At 48.1% G+C, this 19,786-nt stretch overlaps 1 protein-coding gene across 1 annotated transcript in view; it reads right to left on the bottom strand.

Annotated features, from left to right (window-relative positions):
- Positions 1-19,786, bottom strand: part of SEC63 (SEC63 protein translocation regulator) — a 669,334-nt gene that overhangs the window by 86,604 nt on the left and 562,944 nt on the right. The window contains exon 18 of the mRNA XM_085611209.1: positions 10,831-10,932. Within this exon, the coding sequence (XP_085467335.1) occupies positions 10,831-10,932 (102 nt within the window). The remainder of the gene's footprint in view (positions 1-10,830; positions 10,933-19,786) is intronic.

Raw genomic sequence — 19,786 nt, 5'->3', positions numbered from 1 at the left:
TTCTGAAAATAGTTAACTCGAAAAGTACTTACCAAATTACGTAGATCTTGGTGTCTATATTAATATAAAAATCTGTTATTTTTCTAAATTGGTGTCTAATTTCCTTATTGAGTGTGTGTCTCATTTATTGAATCTGTGTGCAACAAATGCCTTACACTCCCCTCTGATAAGTCTATGTCTGCACGATCACACTACCACAAACAGAGCACCTTGGGATTGTTAAAACAAGCCCGTTTACACTAATAAGGGATATCTAGGCTCTCTGCAGAGTGCACCTCGTTTTGGTACACTATATAGAGAGCCAGCTCCATACAAGGACTGCACTATCAGACAGAAGGTGGGGGTTGCAGACATTCTTGAGGGTCAGGATGGGAACACACCCCGGAGGACGGGGGCAGAGCCTCTTCTGTGCACATCAAAGGTACCTTTGATTCCAGGAAGTGTTACTGGTCAGTGGGGCCTGGGTTCATTGTAAAGCGAGAAGGTCGGTCGGTTAAGGTTGGCGCTGTAGGACCAGGGAAACATGATAGTGGGGAAAGCTTAGGCCTTTGAACCTCTGTAAGGCGAAGTGAAGGAGAATAGCCAGGGGTGATCCCTGGTCTTCGTTACTCTTTTTGCCTGTGTTGTGGGTCAATCAAAAGTGGAGTCTCTCCTGCTGTGGCAAAATGTCCTGAGGGCAGGACAGGGTAGAGCACATTTGAAAGAAGGAAACAAGTTACTTACCTGTAACTACAATTATCCAGTATTGGTATCTTTCATAGATTCACGTGCCTGAATCATTCCCCGTCGCCTAGATGGGAGTCCCACAGTAAAATACAAAAGCAGTGCCATAGGTAATAAATAGGCCAAAGGCTATATCTCAGTAGCCTATCTACGTCATTATATGAAAAGGACCAAAACTCCGCTCCAACCAATCAGCACCCTCTAGAACACTCTCAACCGAAGCAGTTCTCAGATTTTCCAATCACAAGTGGGAAGTAAATACCCCTAAAATCACTGAGAACTGGTTCCACGGGGAGGAGGGCGGGAGCATGTGAATCTATGAAAGATACCAATACTGGATAACTGTAGTTACAGGTAAGTAACTTGTGTTCTTATCCAGTATTGGGGTATCTTTCATAGATTCACATGCCTGAATCAGAATAGCAAGCAGTACCCCAATTGTACTGTTGTTAGCGGATGGTGGGAGACATGTAATTTAAAACTCCCAATATACAGCCACAATCTTGAAATATTGCAATGACAAAGCATAAAAGCAATAATCCTACAGTGGATATCAGCATGAGAAACGTAAAAATTAAGAAACATAGGAGCATGAACACTGTAAGCAATATAACAGTAAAGAAAGCTAATAATAGACAAGCTTTAAAGAAATGTAAAGAATCTGACCTTAGTGAAAGAGATGGCATAACACAGCTTGTCCAACCGCTGCATCCTCCTTTTTGTGCATATTGGAGTCAGTAGTGTCTTGTGAACGTGTGGACATTCTTCCATGACGCAGCACGGCATATCTTATCCAATGTAACTCCAGCAAACAAAGCTGTAGATGCAGCAACATTTCTGGTGGAGTGTGCTTTAGCCTTCACCTCGAGGTTTGTTGGCTTTTTCGTGGCAGAATTGAATGGCAGATGCGACCCATCTGGCTATTGTGGCTTTTGTAACAGCTGTGCCCAGTTTTCCTTGACCGTAGGCCACTAACAGTTGATCCGTCTTTCTAATATCCTTTGTCTTTTGAAGATAAACTTCAAACACCTTTTTACATCCAATGAATGTAATGTCCTTTCAACTGGACAGGATGGATTCGGGAAGAAAGTTTGTAGCATTACTGGTTCGCTCAAGTGAAATTGCGTGGGTACCTTTGGAATGAATTTAGGATTTGTCCGCAGGATTACATAGTTCTGTGTAAAACGTAAGAATGGTTCTTTAATCTTAAAAGCCTTAATCTCACTAACCCTCCTTGCAGAAGTAAGAGCCAGCAAGGGGGCTACTTTCCATGTGAGATCTGCCTTATGGACCAGTTCAAATGGTTGTCTCATCATTTGTGCTAAAACCACATTGAGTTCCCACTCCGGAGGAGGCGAACACACCGGAGGGAAAGTGCGAAAAAGTCCTTTCATTAATTGTTTTACAAGAGAAGACGAACATAAAGAAGGAAGCTGCGGAGATTACCTGTACCTGGAAAGAGCAGCCAGGTGAACCTTGACTGACAAAAAATTGAGTTCAGATTTGGCCAGTGAGACTAAATAAGGTAAAATGTGTTCAGAAGGGGCTTGAACTGGATGAACTTGATTGGTTTCACACCAACAACAAAATCTTTTCCATTTTAAATGATACGTTTTGATAGTACTTTCAGCACGGGATTTAGACAGTATGTCCCGACAATCTTGTGAAATATTGAGATCTTGGAACTCTAGGAATTCAGGAGCCATGCATGCAAGTGCAGGGATTGCGGATCCGGATGGACTACCTGACCATTGTTCCGTGATAACATGGTCATTGACGGATGAAGGTGAATGGGTCTGTCTTGCGACAACAGAAGGAGCTTCTGGAACCAATACTGGAGTGGGCCAACGGGGTGCAATTAGAATTAGGCGGCAGCCCTCCAGTTTCAGCTTTTTGAGCACCCTGGGGAATAATGGAATGGGGGGGAAAGCGTAGGCATAGATCCCGGACCATCTCATTGAAAAGGCATTCCCCCTTGACCCCGGTTAAGGGAACCTGCTGGCGTAATATTGGCATTTCTTGTTCTCCTGCGACGCGAACAGATCCAGAGCTGGTTTGCCCCATGTCCGAAAGATCTTTTTCAACTGAGTTTGTTCTAACTCCCACTCATGGCAGCCGGATAGAGATCTGCTTAGCGAATCTGCTAGGGTATTGTGCAGACTCTCGACATGCTCGGCCTTCAAGGATATTCTGTGGAACGTTGTCCATTCCCACAATTCTTGCGCTTCCAGGGAAAGCGTTACGGACCTTGTTCCTCCTGGTTTGTTTATGTAATACATGCTGGTCGTATTGTCGGTACGGACCAGCGCTGAGGAACCTGCTATCCTTGGAAGGAAAGCCTATGGCCCGGAGCTCCAAACTGTTGATGTGTTTCTGTATCTGAGACCACTTTCTTTGGATCTGTAAATCCTGCAGATGACCTCCCCATCCTTCCATGAAGGTGTCTATTGTCAATACGAAGTCCAGGATGTTTTGCAGAAAGGGGAGACCCTGGGCAAGATTTGCTGTTTGGGACCACCAACGGAGTGCGTCTACCAAATGTGCACTTATTTGGATAACATCCTCAAAAGAACCCAATGCTTGTTGCCATTGTTTTTGTAATTCCTATAGAAGAGGTCTCATTTTGAGCCGCGCTAAAGGGATCAAGTTGATTGCTGAGGAGCACATCCCTAGGAGCGATTGAATGTTGGAACAGAAACTGACTTTCTTTTTGAAATGGTTGGTGCTAACTTTTGAAGACGCACTGGACGGTCTTGAGACAAGAATGCTCCTAGGAATAATATGTTCTGAGACGGAATCAAATTCGATTTGCCCCTGTTCAAAGTGAGTCCCAGTATATTGAACAGATGGAGACAAATTGTTGTGGCAATATTGGCTTCCTGCTTCGACGGAGCTTTGAGCAGCCAATCTTCGAGATATGGGAAAACTTGCATCCCCCGGGATCGTAAAGTCGATGCTACTGGTGCCAAGAACTTGGTGAAAATCCGTGGCACTGATTTTAGGCTAAACGAGATCACCTTGAATTGACAGTGGGTGCCAGCCACTGTGAATCGCAGACATTTTTGATGTTTTGGATGGATAGGGATATGAAAGTATGCGTCTTCCATGTCCAGAGAAGTCATGAAATCCCCTTCGTTTAAGCACCCCAGAATATTGGAAAGTGTTATCATCCGGAATGTTTGTTTTTTGAGAAATTTGTTGAGAATGCGGAGATTGAGAATCGGTCGCCATTCTCCTGACTTCTTTTTGATTAGGAAGAAACGAGAATAGAAACCTGGTCCTCTCTGTGTGGATGATACTTCTTCTATTGCTTCCTTGAGGAGCATGATCAAGATTTCTTTGCACAATAAATGAAGACTAAGGGGAGGGGGGAGCCCTGGGCGGAGTGGTAGGTGGTATCTGAAGAAATTCCAGTGTGTGACCCTTGCTGACTAGGTCCAGCACCCAGTGGTCTGTAGTGATCTTGTGCCACCTCTGTGCATATGCAGAAATGTTCACACCCACGGGTAAGGGGGTAAGGTGGACTGGCACCCTGAGAAGCTCATTGCTTTCTGGCAGGATCACTGCCTTGTTGCTGTGTACGCTTCCGGCCACCCTGGCGAGAGAAACCAGCCGTCGATGGCTGAAGGTAAGACGATTGGTTGTACAACTGGGGATATTGAGTTTGGTAATGACGATATTGTTGATTGGATCGATAGCCACCCCGATATGTAGCGAATCCTTGCGCTCTGGGTCCTCTGAAAGGTATAAATCTATATTGTAGAGCACCTAAAGATTTTGCGGTGTCTGTCATTTTTGATTGCCGAAAGAGCGTCATCAATAAGTTTCCTGAACAGTGAATCCCCATCATAAGCCATGCCCAGAATTTTTGTCTGAACTTCGGGTCTAAAAGTAGTCGCTTTAAGCCAACCCTGGCGCCGAAGAACTGCTGCCCCAGCTAATTGCCGAAAGCTCGTGTTGGGGATGTCCAACGCACAGTCAATTGTTACGGAGGCAGCTCGCTCACCCTCTAATAAAATCTTACGGGCCTCCTCTCTTTGATCCTCTGGGATAAGATCTATCAATCCCGCTAAATCGGACCACATTTGGCGGTCATAACGGCCAATAATTGCCAAGGCATTAGCAGCTCTAATTGATGCTGCAGCCATAGAAGAGAATTTGTTCCCCAAAAGGTCCATACGATGTCCCTCTTTGTCTGGAGGAGTTGTAATAGGTGTTGCGGGTTTCTGGAACGCCGCTGAGCAGCCTGAGATCTGACCGAATCTGGCCTTGGGTGACCTACGAGGCAAGATGGACTGTTCTCTGGAGCGCTGTATTTCTCTATACGAGGTAGCACCGCCGTTATGGATGCTGGCGTCTTCATGATTTTCACACCCTCTTGACAGATGTAATCAATGATTGGAATGGAGCGTATGATCTTTCTAGTATCCTCCTTGAAGTCATGTTGAAACAAGCATTTGCAATGCATCGGTCTCGCCTTTGGGGACTTATATGCATTTAGCTATGTAGCACATTAGCCTGGGTGCTGAAACATCTATTGTTTAATATGGAGGGAAAGAAAGCACCAAACTGCGTGACACGCTCGAACTCTAACTGAAGCAATTAGAACACTTTACATGTGCACCAGTTACATTACACAAGGACACACTCGTCTTTGGTAGGTACGGGAGCTAAAGGAATTTGCCCAGAATCACAGCATGCTAAACTCGAACCTAGTTCCCCAGGTCCAATCACGCAGCTCGCCTCTTAAGCCACATCCACTCTCAACTGGCCATATTCTCTGCTTCTTCTTTTAAAGGAGCTTACGGGCGCTGGCAGAAGTAAAAAGAAAAAAACCAAAAAAAAAAATACCTCTGCTGCTCCTGCACCGGACCATAACATTTCCGGACCATAACATTTCCCCACAAAGCCTCCCCCTGAGTTGCCTTTGCAGCATTGCCAATATCTCTAATGCTTACAAATGCGAGACCGATTGGGTGGAGGAGCGAGCGAAGAGAGAGAGACACGAGAAAGAAAGCAAAACCAGAGCGGTGCTCGTGAAAGGGCACCGTACTGAAACTAGGTCGTGATCCTGCTATATTTGCGGACAGTACATGGACCGAAAAATGAACAAGAAGCACTTCACAGCACTAACGCTGCTCTTCTGTGGGAGGACTGTCAGTCTTACTTGTTTGCAGCTGGAGGCTCTGGACGACCAAACCTTGTGAGCATGCTTTTGATATTAAGCATGCGCACAAACAAGGGGAGCTGCAAACCGGGGCGTGATTTGGAGGCAGCAAAGCTCACGGCCATGTTTGAATGTAATGTGAGTTGATACCAGAATGCCTCGGATGCTTTAACAATTTAAAAGTGAAGGAGTGCGCCGCGCTTAATAATTAAAAGTGAAGGTAGCTGTGACACTTAGAAATAAAAGTGATGGTGGGAAAAGTGAAGGCGGCCGTCTCGTTTAGATGTAGAAATGAAGGCGGGCTCAGATTTAGTATTTTAAACTAAAAGCTGCCCTCACACTCAATATTTAAAAGTGAAAGCGGGCGGCGTGAGGAATATTTTAAATTTACAAATCACCAGGTGCCCAGTGCCTTTTAACCATGCTGCAGCGCACTGTAGCAGCAGCAGATTTCACTAGAGGAACAAGCCCAATCCCCTTTAAAACAAAGCCCAAAACTAACTACCATCCTACCAAAAAGAAGCCCAAATGACGATCGACTGCGAAGTAGTACTCAGGAAACATGCAGTAAAGGGGCCAATAGCCATGGAAGGAGACATGGCCATCATAAGGCGGGACTAGCAGCCTCTAAACTAATCAGAAGTCAGCATCTAAAAAGGAAAAAGCCACAAGCCAATGAAAAAGTGGGCTGGGGAGTGGGCGGGGCTTCCCTCACCTATAGTGTATACTGCATGCCTCGCAAAGCGCGCAGCGCATGCGCTGCACCGCTAGGCGGGACCTAAACAGTGTTTGTTTGACAGTAATAGGGAGCTGGAACCTAGTGGCTGGTCTCTACATCAAATTATGAAATCCTCCGATGTCTTCAGGAGGAGAATCGGAGGTTGAGCGTGGAGGCGGAGATGGTGTTTCAATGATATAATCGTCCCAGGGATCTGGAGCATTTGCCTGGTTATGTAATTCGCCTTCATCAACTTCTTCATCCGAGGAGGAAGTGTCCAGTGTCAGGTGGACCTTGTGCAGGAGCCGGTGTACTAGGTAGAGTAGGCTCTGGTACTGGAACAGGAACCTCTACTTGCGGAAGTGGGCTCTCTGTCGGAATTTGATGCAGAGGAAATCTGACGATAATCCGCCAACATAGCCTGTAGGTCTTGAATAAGTGCTGGAGGAAGATGAGCCATTTCCCTCTGACGAGATTCCTGGATCTGATGGAACTGATATGTATGGTGTGGAGCCATATATTGCTCATGATAGTAATGCTCCTCCTGGTAATCATCAGTGTCTTGGCACTTAACGTTGAGCTCAGATGGACTATGAGCCACTCTGTATGGATCCTCCTCCTCATCATAATCCTCGTCCTCTATAAAGCCCTATAACAGGTGGGGTGGTGGTAGAGGAGAAATGTTACTATAGTCCTGAAAAGGCTGTTGAAAAGGCCTCTGAAATGTCTTTATTTGAGAAACTCTCGTCGACAGTGCGGAAATAAGAATGGTAGGAAGGTCTGTCGTCGACGGACCTGTCGTCGACGGTGGTAGGATAACAGGCATGTTCATAGACTATGTCGTCTGCGTGCTTGTCATTGACGGGCTCGGCTGCGGCAGAGCCGCCGACGATGGTGTGGTCGTCGACAGTGTCTGCGTCATTGGAATCTTCGTCAACGGACTTCGACGATGGTTTTGTTGCAATAGTAAGCCTCGTCGACGAGATAGGAGAGGAAATAGCCGTCGTCAAAATAGTCGCCATAGGATTTTTTGTGTTTTTTACTTACAGAGTCTGAAGAAGATGATGATGATCTTGGACGCTCTGTGAGTGGAGTAGAAGCCGGAGACGATGCTGGCTCAGAGGAGTGTTTAGAACTCCTCTCTTTGTGAACAGATTTATCCTGGGAAGTTTTAAGATGTTTCCTTCCCTCACCTGAGGAGCCTTCTTGAGATCTAGCCCTCTTGCTAGATGTGGAAGCTCGGTCCTCTTCCTCAGCCGAAGGAGGATATTCTTTAGACTTGAGCCATAAGAGTAATCCTGCCTCTCTGTCCCTTAGAGTCTTGCTTTGAAAGGTATGGCAGATTTTACAGCCTTTAGCCTCATGTTTGGGGTAGGGGCAATAAAGACAATCTTTATGAAGATCATCAACACGGACCCTCGTCTTCCCACAGGTCCTGCAGGAGCGGAAGAGACCCTTCTTGTCAGACATACTTGCTTGAAGAGCTGAAGAGAAGAAAACGGAGTAGCACTCAGGGAGACTCCCTTCTACACGACGTGCGGTGAAAATCTAAGGAGAACTGCTTCTGTTGGGAGTGTTCTAGAGGGTGCCGATTGCAGATTGGTTGGAGCTGACTTTTGGTCCTTTTCATACAAGGACGTAGATATGCTACTAAGATATAGCCTTTGGCCTCTTTCAGCCTATTTATTACTTATGGCACTACTTTTGTATTTTACCGTGGGACTCCCATCTCGGCGACGGGGAATGATTCAGGCATGTGAATCTATGAAAGAAAGATACCCCAATACTAGAGAAGTTGACAACCACAGCAGGAATATCAAAGAACCAGACACTAATTTACATCAGTGACTAGATTTGGAGTATAAAGGTGGAAGCCCGAGTTCCACAAGTTGCTCAACAGAACTGTTAAAAAGGAGAGAAGACCTCCAAGACTTATAGCTGCTGGAGACAGGACTAAGGACCAAGGTCTGCTAGTCTCTCTGGTGGGAGAGGAGCCATCAACCAGAAAGTAAAGACCACTTGCCTTTAGCCTGGAGCTACAGCCCTTAGCCTGCAAAGACCAGTGTACTCTGTGAGGAGGAAGAGGGAGCGAGGCCCTGTGAGTATTCTGGCAAGTTGATCCCAGTTAGCGAAGTGTGAAACGTTCTGTCAGGATGACTGCTAAAGTGCAGGTCACCCACCTCTTCATTCCAATTTGGCGACCCCCAAGTGCCATGAGGGGGCCACACCAAAACTAGGAATGTCATGTTTGTGGCAGCGAAGTCAGCAAACCCCCATGTGCTAGAAGAGGGCTACCATGAAACTAAGGCAGTCACCCTTGTGCAAGCAAAATCGGTTACCCCTGTGTAGCAGAAGGGGCCACCGTGAATGCAGGGCCATCATCCTGGAATATCATGCCAAGGCTGCTGTGAAGAACACTTCCCAATTGCCGAAGCAGTTGCTGAAAGGACGTCAGATGCTGGCGGTCTGAAGACTGATGTGAGGCCTAACACATCCTCGGGAAAAGACCGCTAGAAGTTGCAACTTTCAGGATCAGGACACCAGAGCCTGTAAAGACACACCATGGTCCTCCAGCACGTGTGGGCTGCCATCAGGTCGCTAACAAACTTCTCAGTTTTAAGTGTAGCCATTATGGTGCTGTGGAGTTCGTAATGACAAACTCCCAGTACCATATACTCTTAATGGCAGCACTGCACTTACAATGTCTAAGAATGGACTTAGACACTGTAGGGGTATAGGGCTCATGCACCTGTATCCTCACCACTGGTATAGGGCAACCAGCTAGAGGGGTGACTGATCTATGCCAAGGCAGTGGGTTATAGGCATGGCACACAGGGATGGGTGTCATTTCGACTCTTCACTTTGTTTTGCACCAAAACACGCAGCCTGGAGGGAGTGTGTGTGAGTGAGTGTGAATATATATATATATATATATATATATATATATATATATATATATATACACACACATACATACATACATATAGGGCCTCTAAGGGTGGCACAATAAGTGCTGCAGCCCTTAGAGGTCTTCCCTGGTCACAGTACCCTGGGCACCCGTGGTACCATTTGCCAGGGGCTGACCTGTGGCCAGAGATGCCAATTGGGTTTGGGTAAAGTTTTAGGGGACAGAACACAGGCCCTGGGAACGTGACTGGCAGGGACCCAGGGCACATCAAGTCAAAAGTGCATTAGTAGTCTGGCAAAAAGTAGGGTGGTTACTGCAACACAAACCCAGCTTCTCACAGAAATAAACAACAAAACAACTTTTTCTTGACCGACAGAGTACTTTTAAAAGTGTGCGTTTTATATGGAAAAAAATAAATCTACAATGGATAACTTCATACCCCAAAGAAAGCGATGAGAAAACCACTGGGTTCTTTTAGTAGAAACTGTACACTACATGGAGCCAGGGCTGGACTGGGAACGCAAACCGGACCTGGCATTTGAGTCTGACAGGCCGCGGGTGGGGAGGTGTTGCGGGGGAATATGAAGGTGCGCGTGGAAAACACTGCAGCTCCTTTTGTTACAGGGGGCCGATATTGAAGCTATGCTGCAAAACCGCCCCCGGTAACAAAAACGGCCCCCCAGGGGTTCAAACCCAGCCCCCACCCTGGCGGCCCACTGGGGAAACGCCCGGTGTCCGTTACGGCCAGTCCAGACCTGCATGGAGCCATTTGTTGGAAGGGCCTTTATTACCTGAGCACGCTTACTGTGTCTCAGATCATCGGAAGCCTTCTATGCTGAAAATTATGGGATATTAAAGTATTTGGTCAAACAGAAGCCAACTCTGTTCTGGGCGTGAACATTACCCAACAGTGTTGCACAAAACCAGTTTCACACCCCCTACATAGAGTGGCACCAGTCAACCCTACAAGGTGTAAAATTATGTGGCTCAGACTGAGGTAATTTGAAGACAAAGGACTTACAGAGCAAAGAATGAATTATAACAAAATTCAATACTCAACTACTAAATAGTAACATCTTGCACAGCAAGCAAATCTGTAATAAATATATCCAGCCAAAGTGCCTTCATTTGAAACATTTCAAAATATCTAATTCAAATTAAACACATTCCTGCCAAGATACATCATAAACAATATAGAACTCAAACATGGCACTGCCATAGAGATTGAACTCCAGTAAGCATATTACGTACTAGAATGCCCAAATACCAATTAAATTATATATTACGGTAAATAAAATTAAAAAAAACACTGACCTCAGGAAAGTATAGACTGTAAACAGGGTGTGTAACCTTTGATTTGGTTTCCAAAAGTGCTCGTTCTTTTCTCTGTATACTTTGTTGCAGTTCTTGCCACTCCTGTGGAAAGCAGCAAGATGTAAAACAGATCTCTGAACAAAGTAATTTCTTATACATTACAGTACCATTCAAAACAGTAAGTGTGTAATATTTATAGAGACATGTTAATCTGTGTTTATAAATACAAGTCCATCTTTTCAATAGATTGCAAACAACGCAACTAGTTACTTACCTGTAACAATAGTTGTGCAGCCTAGACTCTTCTATATTCACATACTGTGCATATTCCGCCATCTAGTGGTTGGAGTCGGAAAGTGCTTCGTCTCTTTCTTTTTTTGTTGTTGGGAGGTAGTGAAACCTGATCTCCCTGGTCAGGCTACCTCCTACCTCCCCCTTTGTGTGGGTGCAAGCTCTCAGATTATTTTTAGGTCACGGGACCATCCGGTCGGCAGACCGGAAGTCCGGAGATTTAATGTCATTGAGAAGAGGGGCTTGCACCCGCCCCTCTTCTCTCCTGTTCTCCATTGGCTGGCCTCTTAAATGCTGGCCAGCCACTGGAGAAGAGGTCCAGTCACTCCGTTGAAGCCCCGTCTTTTTCGGATCGGGGGGTGTGTTTTTTGCGAGAAGTCTCAGGGAGGAGACAACAGCAAAACACGCCCCCAAATCCGAAAATGAGGCTCCCTTTCTCCGAGGCATTTTTGCTGTGCCTCGGAGAAAGGCGGTCCATACCCAAGGGTTGGCATCGTATTGCACTGCCCAGCATCACACGGCTTCTTTCCCCCTCTCGCTGAGCTGTGAACCCTCACCACGGAGGGAGAGGGCGAAGGCGAATCCCCTTCCCAGCGACACCAGCTGGCGGTCATGAGGCTCGCGGCGCTGATGGAGAGGGTGCGCCTGGCTCTCGAGTGTGCCCAGGCAGGGGTGGTAGACCCCGAAGAGGTTTTCAGGGTACGCATGCTCCAACTGTTGCTGCTGCTGGGGCGCTACGAGGAGGCCCTTCTCCTAGACACCGTCTACGACCTCCGCAGGGACGTCCGGAGACGCCGCAAGCCCGCAGACAGACAGCACCTGGCCCACCAGCTCTACCAGGCCATCGAGGCCATTGCCAACGAGGAGGGCAAGCAGTGCTTGCCAGGAAGAGAGGGCGCCAGTCGGCTCCAGTCAGAGAAACCAGGGGCGGGGTCAGATACCCCCGAGGCGATGGAGTGCTGACCAGGGCCCGACGGGCCGCGAGGGACACGGGGGCAGGCGGCTGTGGGGGATCAGGTGAGACCCGGTGGCACTAGAGCACTCCTTCCCACGATACAGGATGAAAGATGAGTGCTATTCTGGACTGAGCGACGGGGTGCGCGTGGAATAGGATGCGAGCTCTTCACTGTGTATCGTAAACTGTTTTATTTTCTTTATCAGCAGCTTTTAACGTGCCCACTGCGAGTTGCACTAAATTAATTTGTATTCCATTGGTGTTTATGTAGCGCCATCAATAACCTCTGTGAGACCTGAAGCACTTTCTGGGTGGTCAGCAGGCGGGCAACTAGAGCCAAATTTCGGGGGGGGGGGCTGAAAAAGATTTCGGGGGGGGGGGGGGGGCTAAGTCTTTCAGCCATAGGCAGAGTGGCTGTAAGAAGGGGCGAAAACGCAACAAAAGCTTCATTAACGTGTAAATGGTCTTTTAAAGACCCGTGAAGTACTCAGGTGCGGCTGCAATTAGACGGACGCCAGCCCGCGAGGCTGTCTCAGCCGGGCTGACACACATGACGGGGGGGGGGGGGGGGGGGGGGGGGGGCTGAAGCCCGGTGAGCCCAATGGGTGTTGCGCGCCTGGTGGTCAGAGTACATCTCTGTCTTTATATAGATCTATAAAAGCGCGCAGTCTGAAGCAGCCTTAAATCAGACATGTGGGCGCTATATAAGACACAAAGGCATGTGTAATTGTGTACTCTTCGAATTCCGCAGTTTTAGTTTCTTTGCTGTGTCTCCCTGGCGCTCGTGGTTTGTTTTGCATTTTCTACACATGTACAGTGCCTAGAAGTGGCCCGGATGCAGGGCAATTGCCCGAGTTCAAAAACAAAATTCGGACGTTAGCTCAGTCAATAGATCATAGTGGGCCTTCCTTCAAATTACTAAATCTATATATATTGTTTGCATTGTTGCTTCTTTGTAGTGCCTAAAACTCTCCAATTCACCGTGTGGGTGCTACACACATATGTAGTGTATACATACATAAATCCGGTGTCCATCGGCTATTAGAATCGGGCTGCAAAAAGTTTCGGGTGACGGAAGAAAGATTTAACGGCCTTGGATTCACAAATTACTTTGGTTTGTTTTTTTGTTACATTACTTTATTGAAGTTTGGGTGACAATCAGTTTGACTGATAAGGGTTTTTATGTATCCGGAGGAAACTATATTGAAAATGTACTAGAGGTCTGTTACTTTGCAAGTCAACGAAAGCACCCCGGATTAGTACGGCAGCGATTTCATTTCTTTGGAAGGAAATGTCGTGGGAGGGGGCGCTTGCTTGGCCACAGCTGTGCCGATTGTTAGAGAGTAGAACAAGCATTTACAATGCAACGGTCTCGGCATTGTTAAAGTTAGAGCTATTGGCATTGCTCATGACAATGCCGTTTCTTTAAATGTTTTAAAAACAAAAACATAAACAAAAATAATGTCAAGAGCAATGCCAATAGCTCTAACTTTAACAATGCCGAGACCGTTGCATTGTAAATGCTTGTTTACTCCATGGAGATCGGAGGTGCACTGAAGACGTCTGAGAAACTACAGCAGCAAACGCAGGCAGCAGAGAAAGCCCAACAGAAACTCCGACGAACGAAGTCAATCTTTCCAACAGATAGCAAGCAATCTTTCATCAAAACAGAATAAACAATTCTGGAGCCACTATTTAGAGACCCAGTCATCCAGCTATTAAGAAAATGTTGCTCAGTCATATAATGCTTTACATGGTATGGGTTTCTGCCTGTGTTTTCTTTGAACAAAAACATCATGGTGAGAACTCGGTTCTTGTGATGGGTGTTTTCAGAGAATGTTTTATGTTTTCTTTTAATTCACAACACGCACTAATCAATAACGAAATTATGCAAAACTTGAAACAAAAAAAGTTATTGAAATAGAACCGTGGTTCTGCAGTTTCAGAGGGCTAACTTGCTTCATATAGCCCCAGTACTTTAAACGGGCAGGTATAGTCCAGTACTGAGTACCGGCCCTTCTTTAATTTGTACTCCAAATAGTGAGTACTCGCAATTCCATACTTCCACTTACAAGCACTGTATAGCCCTCCTAAGGGAAGGAGGGCAATCACCCCCCTGCCCTCAACACCACCGGATTATTGTTGCTTTTACTAACACATTTATGTAGCCAGAAATAAAGGAGTTAATTTGGGTAAGGTCTCGAGTCACTTCTGAGAGTAGGCGATGCACTTCAACTTCCAAAATAAGCTTCTTATTTAGCTTTGTAATTGTATTTCTGTCAGATATGGAGTCTCTCATAGCTTCCTAGTAGGAACACCTGACAGGATCTGGACATTTTTGTAGCTAGTCTGTACAATATCAGCCATGGATCGATGAAGCTTCAATGACAGTGATACTGCCGATCCTAATAAGGTTCTAAATGGGTTGGTGATGTTAAATCCACCTCAGAGGATCAGGACACAGCAGGGAGAGCTAAAAGGAAAACCAAGAATAGCAAAAGCAATCACTCCATTAGGAGAGTGTGATATGGACTCTGTCGAAAACTCAATGTCCATTATAAAGAATGTTGCCAAACGTACTTGTTCTTGTAACGGAGACTTGATCCGGCAGATTACTTATGCCAACAACTCCCGAAGCATCTCTAAAAAGAGGATGGCTGAGTACCATCATATGGTTGATTTCAATTAAAAACTCTGCAGAGTTGGGCTGAGCTAAACACACTGCATCTAAAGAGAATCTTCTGCATCCAAACAATCAAGCAGTGTACAGAAGCCCAGGCAGCTGCCTGATAAATTGTCTGAATACGAACTGTCCTTGGGTTGTAGTTGATAGCCACCATTCCTCTAGCTGAGTGGCCCTCAAACTATTCGGGGAAATGTTGAGACACAACTCATAACAAGGTTATAGCCATTTGGTGATACTTAGCAGCTTTAACTTGTCTGTGACACCAAGTCGACAAAATGGTATCATCCACTCTAGAATCTTAATTTTTTATTAAGATAGTATGTGATCTGTAGCTTGGGCAAACTTGCCTCTATTGAAGGAGGGTAGAAGAAAGAGGAAACAAAATGTTAAAGAATTAACATGAAACAGATTAAAGCTTAAAATGACCTCCAGTAAAATAAGCTCTACCTTTGAGACAGGAGATCCTCCTGATTAGAGGACAGGTGGTTATGAAGTTCTCTGTACTACTCTCCTTTCCCAATCAGGAGTCACTCTGATAACTTGAACCCAGTCATTCCTGATCTTCCTAGAACTCGGGGCAGGAAAGGTAGTGGTCGAAAGATGCATAGGAGCACTGTGCTCTACTCTATCCGGAATGAATCTCAGAGAGAGCGTTCTTGGAACTTCTGCATGTTAACGTTTTGACACTGCACATTGTTGGCGAAGGCAAAAAGTTCTAGGCAAGGTTGTCCCTTTTGCTGGAAGATGCTCTTTGTCACATTGGGATGTAACCACCATTGGTGATCTGCCACGGGCTGCTGGCTAAGTGTGTCTGCTCTGGACGTTCCGAAGATCCTGCCTGGTGGTTCAGGACCAAGGAAATGTCATGAGGCAGCAGCCAGCTACAGAGATGACGTGCATCCTGAAACAAGACCCATGACCTCATTCTGCCCTGCTTGAGACTGTTGTCTGTAAGAACCTGAATCAATTGCCTTTTGATGAATGGTAGGAAGACTTTCAGTGCCACTCGAATGTCCCACAACTCGTACAGTTTGATGTGGAGATGGGTCGCGCACAGAGACCAAAGTCCTATAATCTTCACCTCTCCCAGATTACCGCCCCATTCTAGCAGCAATACATCCATCACCATGCCAGCTCTGGATGGAGCAGGAAGCAAGGTATGCTACTGCTACAACTGCAGTCTAGCAACCACCACTCTAGATCATAGATCTTTTGCAGCCTTCTTTGGAACCTAGATGGAATTGGACAGGTACCCTTGGAACTCAGCACACAAATTCTTCACAGCTTCCCCAACAGAGCCTGCAAATGTCACCTTGCATAGTCAATAAACAGAATGCAAGAGGCTCAGAGCCACTCACTGAGATCCCGGACCGAGGCTGAAACCTCAGGATCATAACCAGAATGTCCTGAACTTGTGATGGAAGGAAAGCTCAAAACTGCACAGTATTCAGGATGGCTCAAATGAAAGGGATGCTCTGCACAGGAGCCAGCTGTGACTTCTGTAAATTATTAATGAACCCAAATGATGTTAGGAGGTTCACCGTCATCTGGGGGTGGTCTACGAGTGATTGTGGCAAGCCTGCATTAAACAGTCAGTCATCGAGGTAGAAGAAAACTGGAAACCCTATCCTCCAAAGGGTGATATGACCACCTCCATCACTTTTGTAAACATTCAAGGGGCATCTGCGAGGTTGAAGAGGAGTACAACAACTTGAAAGTGGTACGGACTCGCCTTGAACCTCAAGTAGTGTCTGTGGGACTGCAGGAGGGGAACATGAAAGTAGGCATGCTGCAGGTCCAAAGTCTCCATCCAGTCACCTGGATCCAAGGCAGACAGAACTTGAGCCAATGCGAGAATCTTGAATTTGTCCTTCTTCAAGAAGGTGTCCAGAAGGCATAGATCTAAAAGAGGAGAAAGGCCCCAGTCCTTCAGCACCAGAAAATAGCAGGAATAAAAGCACTTCCCTATTTCCAGGGCTGGAGCCCTCCTATGGCCGAAATTGCCTGCATTTCATGGAGGAAGATTGATAGGTACTCCTCTGAAAGACTCTGATTGGAAAAGTGCAGCAGGTTTGAAAGGAATAGCAGGGCACAGCCTTGTTAAACGATCTGAAGGACCCACTTGCCTTCCGTAGGATGGTTGTGTGCCTCTGAGGGAAAACTGAAGCATCTTGGAGGCTGATGCCGCAGATGACTGGGAAGTGTGCTGCAACTGGTGGCCTGGGCGTTGTTTGCTTGGTCGTCGCCCGAGAAAGGACTGTAAGGCCTTTTGTGGAGGTGGAGGGCCTTGCTTTGGGGGTTTTACAACCCTCTGGGGTAGCCTTGAAAGCGGAAAAACTGTTGGGGATAGGGTCTAACGGGTAGAAAAGCTTATGGTACTTGCTGTAGACTGGCTTTTTTAAAGTATTCCAAAGTTCAACAAGCCATTTACAGCTAGAGAGTGGGAGAAAATACATGGGGGTGTGTAGACCGTGTCATCAAATGCTCAATTTAAACTGATACAATACAACTACATACATCAACTGGACATCACCCAAAAACCCTACACATTATATATCAATCACGAGCAGCGAGGTGTTCCCGCTGTGGGGAAGAGGCAGACTTTGTGCATGTGGCGTGGGACTGTCGGGCCAAAATACTGTTCTGGCAGGAGGTCGTGGATGGACTCAACGGGGGACAATTCAGCTTTATATCAAACTGGTGTTGTTGGGGCTGCTCCCGATGCTGAAGGGGAAGAAAATGAGTCCGAAGTGCATGTCCCTAAGGCTGGTGCTAGCTAAACGCCGCATCACGATCCGGTTGTTAGCACCCGAACTCCTGGGCTACAAGGACTGGCTAAGAGACATCTCAGAGAGAGTAATAGTTGAGAAAATACGCATGACACATACTAGGATGAACGATAGAGCAGGGGATGACCAGCAAGCATAGGCAGCTATACTCACAATGCTGAGAACACCCCCTACCCCCACCCAGACTACCCATCATCTTGGTTGTGCCAGAAGAGGGAGGGATCCTGGAGTGAAAGCACTGATGATCTGATAGAGACTACTAACCGCAGATTCCTTAACGTAGAATTATCCCCAGGCGTAAGACTGGATCCGGGAAATTTTTGCCACAGCATCTCTGTGCGCCGGGAGGGCAGCACCACGTGACTCCGCCCTGACGTTGTCCGCGGGCATGACGTCAGCGAGGTCACATAAGTCCCACCCCGGCGCGCTGACGTCAGTTTCCTTCTTTTCCACGTGCAACGCAGATCCGGAGTGCTTTCCCTTGACCTGTTTTCAGGCCTCTTACCGCCTTTGCGTTGGGAACAGTGTGCAATGCCTTCGGGTTTCAAGACGTGTGCTTCCTGTACGTGCCAGATGTCAGCGACGTACCCTCACCCTATATGTATGTGGTGTTTGGGCGAGCACCATGATTCTACGGACTGCGACGCTTGTCAGCATCTCAAGTCGAAGTCCCGATCGGTCTCGGGCCCTACTGCAGAAGGGTCCAGAAGCCGCCGATTCGGCTGCGGCATCATCCTTCACCGAGGCCCCACGGGCGCCGCTCGCCCGCTGGTAAGGCCTGCAGCTTGCCGCCGAGGCCTTGTCCTCATTCTGCAGAGGGCACGGGTTCCTCTCGGGACGTGCGCCGTCGCCAACCTATCCGCCGTTTCCTGGCACTGGGGCAACAAGGGCCCACGCTACGGCTCTGCAGGCTTCTTTGGGCCCCCCTCCTCTTCCTGAGACGTCTGTGGATTCCTCACCATGCGCGGGGCCTTCCGCGGACTCGCCGGCGGCTTCGCCCCCGGTGCCGACGAGTTCAGCTTCAGGTTTTGGAGGTGTGGTGTCGTCGAGGTGCGGCCCTACGGGGTTCCCCTCTTCGACCCACGGCGGCCCTGCCTCGCCGCAAAACCTCACGGGGTTCCCTGTGGTGTCACAGGAGGTCGCCGGGACTCACGTCGCGTCCCAGAGTCCCCCTCGGTCCTCTGGGCAGGCGGCTGTCTTAGCGAAGGCCGAGCAAACGCCTTTCCGGCGCCGACACCTTTACTCCCCGGCCCTGGCGGCGCCGCGGGTGGAGGCCGGGACCTGGGGCGCCACTCCGAGTCCCTCTCGGTCCTCTGCCCCGGCGGCTGCCTCGGAGGTCGAGCAGATGCCTTATCGGCGCCGTTCATTGGCCGCTTTGGCTCCGACCCCGCCCCTTTCTCCTATGAGGCACGTGGTGGTGTGGGTCGACACTTCGGCACCGATCGAGGACACACCGGTGCCCATGGTGGACTCCCTGGCGCCGTCCTGACGCCGGGTCGTCGACTCTTCTCCGGCTGTCCCTTCCTCTGCAGAGGATTGTCGTCTCCTTGTCTCCTCTTCACCGGAGACTGGACGCCGCATCGTTGCCTTTTCCCCGGCGGCTTCCAGGGCGGGTTCTACTCCGTCTTCGCGTCCACAGACCCCGGACCCGCTCTTTCGCACCTTGCAGTTGATTGCCCCGCAGGCTTCTCCGCCTTCTCCGGAGACCCCTCAGGCCCTTCACTCGTCCATGGGTCTTCCATCCTACAGGGGCTGGCCGTTTCTTCCTCCAGCAGGGCATGGGGACGGGCAGCTTAGTTTGCAGCCTTCGCCTACAGAAGAATTGCTCTCTCCCCCACGACGCCCGACGGAGGCGAGTGGAGCCTTCGGCCGGGCCATCTCCATGGCCACCGGCATTTTGCAAATGGGCAACCCGGTCGCTCCACTCCCAATGGACCACTTGTTGAAGGGTTCTCCACCAGGTGGAGGGGAGCCGCTTCTTGCATTTGAAGCTTCGCTCCACAACTCTCTTCTGGGGGCGTCCTGCTATGGGGGATCCGGTGCCTCAGCTGCTCGTACACCACCACCGTCCTGCCCCGCACGATCCAGTCTGCCTTTCTTCCCACCCATCTGCCCAGGGCCTTGTGGCTTTGCAGGGTTGCTTCTCAGAGCGGTGCTCTGCTCTTTTCCTTCCATGACTTTCAGTAACACAGTGCCTGGCACGGTCTCTAATGGTGCTGTTCTTCACCATTCGCT

Source organism: Triturus cristatus, chromosome 6 (genome assembly GCF_964204655.1).
Source record: "Triturus cristatus chromosome 6, aTriCri1.1, whole genome shotgun sequence".
Taxonomy (NCBI): Eukaryota; Metazoa; Chordata; class Amphibia; order Caudata; family Salamandridae; genus Triturus; species Triturus cristatus.
This window is presented reverse-complemented; position numbering and strand designations above follow the sequence as displayed.